General features: G+C 47.4%; 1 protein-coding gene across 1 annotated transcript; it reads left to right on the top strand.

Annotated features, from left to right (window-relative positions):
• Positions 1 to 1,460: 1,460 nt before the first annotated feature.
• Positions 1,461 to 2,529, top strand: LOC113882179. The gene is made up of 3 exons (XM_027525382.1): positions 1,461 to 1,535; positions 1,803 to 1,887; positions 1,990 to 2,529. The coding sequence occupies exons 2-3, from the start codon at positions 1,808 to 1,810 to the stop codon at positions 2,510 to 2,512; spliced, it is 603 nt and encodes a 200-aa protein (XP_027381183.1). The 5' UTR covers positions 1,461 to 1,535; positions 1,803 to 1,807; the 3' UTR covers positions 2,513 to 2,529.
• The last annotated feature ends 1,388 nt before the right edge of the window (positions 2,530 to 3,917 follow it).

Here is a 3,917-nt window from a genome sequence, read left to right as displayed (position 1 = left end):
GCACCATCTGTTTCCTGTGAGCACCCTGCCTCTAGTTCACTTCATTTCCCAGAGGCTTTCCATTACTCTGAGGCTTCCCAGGTGGCTCAGCATAAAGAACCCACCTGCAATGCAGGAGATGCAGGTTCAATCCCTGGGTCGGGAAGATCCCCTGGAGAGGGAAATGGCAACACACGCCAGTATTCTTGGGCTTCCCAGGTAGCGCTAGTGGTAAAGAACCTGCCTGCCAGTGCAGGAGACGTAAGAGACATGGGTTTGATCCCTGGGTTGGGAAGATCCCCTAGAGAAGGAAATGGCAACCCACTCCAGTATTCTTGCCTGGAGAATGCCATGGACAGAGAAGCCTGGTGGGCTATGGTCCATGGGGTCTCAAAAGAATTGGACACGACTGAGCACGCATGTTCCATTACCCTCAGTGAGTCCCCAGTCCTCACCTAGGTACTTAAGAGCTTCCCCACTAGAGTTCCCTGCTGCTTCTTCACTCCTTTTATTGCCTGGTTCCCACAAATGTGAATCCAGGGATTTCCCTGTGGTCCAGTGGTTAAGACTGTGCTTCGGGGCTTCCCTTCCTCAGCGGTAAAGAATCCACCTGCAGGAGACACAGGTTCGATCCCTGATCTAGGAAGATCCCACAGGCCTCAGAGCAGCTAAGTCCATGTGCCCCAACTACTGAGCTTGCGCTCTAGAGACCAGGAGCCACAACTACTGAAGCCCACGTGCTGCGATTACTGAAACTGAGCACCCTGGAGTCTGTGCTCCGCAACAGGGGAAGCCACTGCAATAAGAAGCCCTCACACCGTGACTAGAGAGTAGCCCCTGCTCGCCACAACCAGAGAAAAGCCCATGCAGCAACAAAGACCCAGTACATCCAAAAATAAATAAATAAAATAATAATAAAAAAAAGACTGCGCTTCCACTGCAGGGGGTGTGGGTTTGATCCCTGGTTGAGGAACTAAGATCCTATGTGCTGAGTGGCACGGCCAAAAACAAACAAACAAAAAAAATGTGAATCCATGGCCCAAGCCCAGCTGGTTTCTTGGCTCCTGACCCTGCTTTGCATTCATCCCCGTCACCTTTTCTGGGTTCCTCCACCCACATCTCATACATCCTTAAGGCAGACTCCAGCCTTTGTCCTCCAGCAGGGAGCTTTCAGGACTCCCCAGCCTGCAGAAACGGACCTTATTAGCTCTTGGTGCCATTACTCTTGCTTCAGGGTCCACACCAGTGGGGTCCACAGGGTGTCCTGTGTGCTTCTCCGCAACTAAACTGCAAGGCCCAGAGAGCCGCACGCCTTCCTGTGAGGTGCCCATGCAGGACACGTGATAATGTGTGTGCAGAATGAGCCTGAAGTGTTTCTGGAAAGGATGCTCCTACTGTACCGCCAGGGGAAGAGGCAGGACTTCCTGGCTCCCGGGGGAACCTGGGTCCACAGCCCTTACCAGCTGGAACCCTTCTGTGACATCACAGTAGGGACAGGGGCCCTGAGTGATGCACACCAAGCAGACTTCTGTGGACTTGGAAAGACACTTCAGAAGGTGGGAAAAGAGAATCCCCCTCTCTCCCCAGTTAGACCTTTCTATTTTCCAGTTCTAGACTGTACAATAGTGAATCTGACTGCTCCCCCTCCCAGAGGTGTGCGTGGGGAGAGAGGGTTTGGGGGTATTCTAATCCTCCAGCCTGGAGGCCCCACGCTGCTTCTCCCGGTCCTTCATCCTCACACCTCATTGAAACCTCCTCTGACTCATGGCTATTCTGAGCCCTCAGCCCGCTCCCCGCCAGCTCTCAATTCCTCCTCTTTTCAGAGAAAATGAAGAGATCCCCTGTGGTAGAGTCTGTCTCTAAGTCCTCGATCCTGCAGGAAGAGAACTTGCCCCAGAAAGAGGCTGAGTAAGTATTGTACTGAGGCAGGGAAGCACTGTCCTTGCATTAAAAAAAAAAAAATCTTTCTCTGAGTCTCTTCTCAACTGATCTGACATTTCCCCCTTTTAGGAAAGGCCAGCACCCCAGGGAGTTCGGATGGGAGGCAGAGCGCAGCCTGGGGGGTCGGCCCTGCCCCTCTGCGGCCCACGTCTCTGAGCCCTGCCTCTGCGGGTGCAGCCTGAGGACCAAGGCCATGCTGCACCCTCGGCCCTCTCCCGTCTCCCGCCCAGCCTCTCAGGCGCTCCCCAACTTGTCATCCGGAAGGAAGCCGCTGTCTTTTCTGGGGACTGCATTCAAGTCTCAGTCCTCCCAGAATTCTCTGAAGCCCCAGGTGAACGCCAAGTCCCAGCTGGCCTCTGGGGACAGGTCAAGAGCTTCCTGCAGTGCCACACCACCACGCAGGCTGGTACCCATGGGCATGTGGCCTCAGAGATTTCTTAACCCGCTCTCCAAGTCCTGGCCAGAGGAGCCCCTGCACACCTATATCCCACTGGAAGGGAGCCACTGCCTCAGCCTGGAAGCCCTGTCCCCAATGATGTCACCTGTGGAGGGTGACAAACCCCAGTCCTCTCCACCATTCTGTTTTAAATAAAAATATATTTAGCCAGTTATGGTCTTTCTCTTATAACTACTGAAAGCAGAGTAAGGATCTGTTTTAACTGAGAATATATTTTATCACTCTATTCCAAATTGGGCTTTCTAGGGTCCTGATTGGTGGGTCCATGACTGAAGGTCTTGATGGTCTTTCAGTTATGTCTGCCTGTAACCCTGTGTATGGGGGACACTGTGACCCTTGTATTTTTTTCTGTTGTGTCCAGTTTTGGTGGGCCATGGAGTCAGGTCCACCAGGGTTCAATTTCCATAAACACGATGATGGGATTTTTATTGGAATTGTATTGAATCTACAGATCTGTTTGGTGAGAACTGATATCATTAATCTTCATGAACAGGTTATATCACTTCATTTATTTAGGTCTTTAAATTCTCTCAACAATATTTTATAGTTTCAGTGTAGAGGCCTTATACAGTTTTCATTAGATTTATTCCTAGGCACTGGATGGTTTTGTTGCTGTTGAAAATTTTATTTTTTCATACAGGATTTTTCTAAGTATTGGTGATGGGTATTATAGGAATGGGAGGCCTCTTTAATACCCTTAATTTTTTAAATAACAGCTTTATTGAGATATAATTCACATACTGATGATCAACATGAGTGCTCAGTTATGTCTGACTCTTTGCAACCTCATGGACTGTAGTCCACCAGGCTCCTCTTTCTATGAGATTTACCAGGCAAGAATACTGGAATAGGTTACCATTTCCTCCTCCAGGGGATCTTCCTGACCCAGGGATCAAACCCATGTCCGCTGCATCTCCAGCACTGACAAGCGGATTCTTTACCACTGCGCTACTTGGGAAGTCCAATTCACATACTACACTCACCCATTTAAAAATGTACAATGGCTTTTAGTATATTCATAAATATGTGTAACCATCACAATCAATTTTAAAACATTTTATCACTTCAAAAAGAAGCCTTATTTTCTTTAGCTATTACTTGCCTATTGTACTGTTTTTATAGTATCATTTTCTTTTTCTTTTTTTTTTTTTTTTGCTGCTGGTATAGATCTATCTAGGTATATCACTTGTATTCAGTGACTTCATGAAGTACACATATTCTTATAGTTTGTAGATTCTTCTGGATTTTCTTATGTATGATGTCATCTATGAATAATAATATTTTGACCTTCCTCTTTCCAATCTTTCCCCTTTCCAAGTCTTATACGTCTAATATAATGTTGAACAGAACATTGTTGTGAATGGATATCTGTATCTTATACTGATCTGAAGGAGGAAACTTTCACTATTTCATCATTAAATAAGATGATTGCTCTAAGGTTTTGTTTGCAGACAGTCTTTATCAGATTAAGGATGTCCTCTGTAAATGCCGATCATAAATTGGTCATCTGATTTCCAATCCTGAATCTTCCACTTATTAG

Source organism: Bos indicus x Bos taurus, chromosome 23 (genome assembly GCF_003369695.1).
Source record: "Bos indicus x Bos taurus breed Angus x Brahman F1 hybrid chromosome 23, Bos_hybrid_MaternalHap_v2.0, whole genome shotgun sequence".
Taxonomy (NCBI): domain Eukaryota; kingdom Metazoa; phylum Chordata; class Mammalia; order Artiodactyla; family Bovidae; genus Bos; species Bos indicus x Bos taurus.
This window is presented reverse-complemented; position numbering and strand designations above follow the sequence as displayed.

Coding starts and splice junctions, on each gene's coding strand:
- LOC113882179 (XM_027525382.1), top strand. CDS start 1,808: ATGAAGAGATCCCCTGTGGTAGAGTCTGTCTCTAAGTCCTCGATCCTG. Junction 1,888..1,989: donor TTGCCCCAGAAAGAGGCTGA/GTAAGTATTGTA, acceptor TCCCCCTTTTAG/GAAAGGCCAGCACCCCAGGG.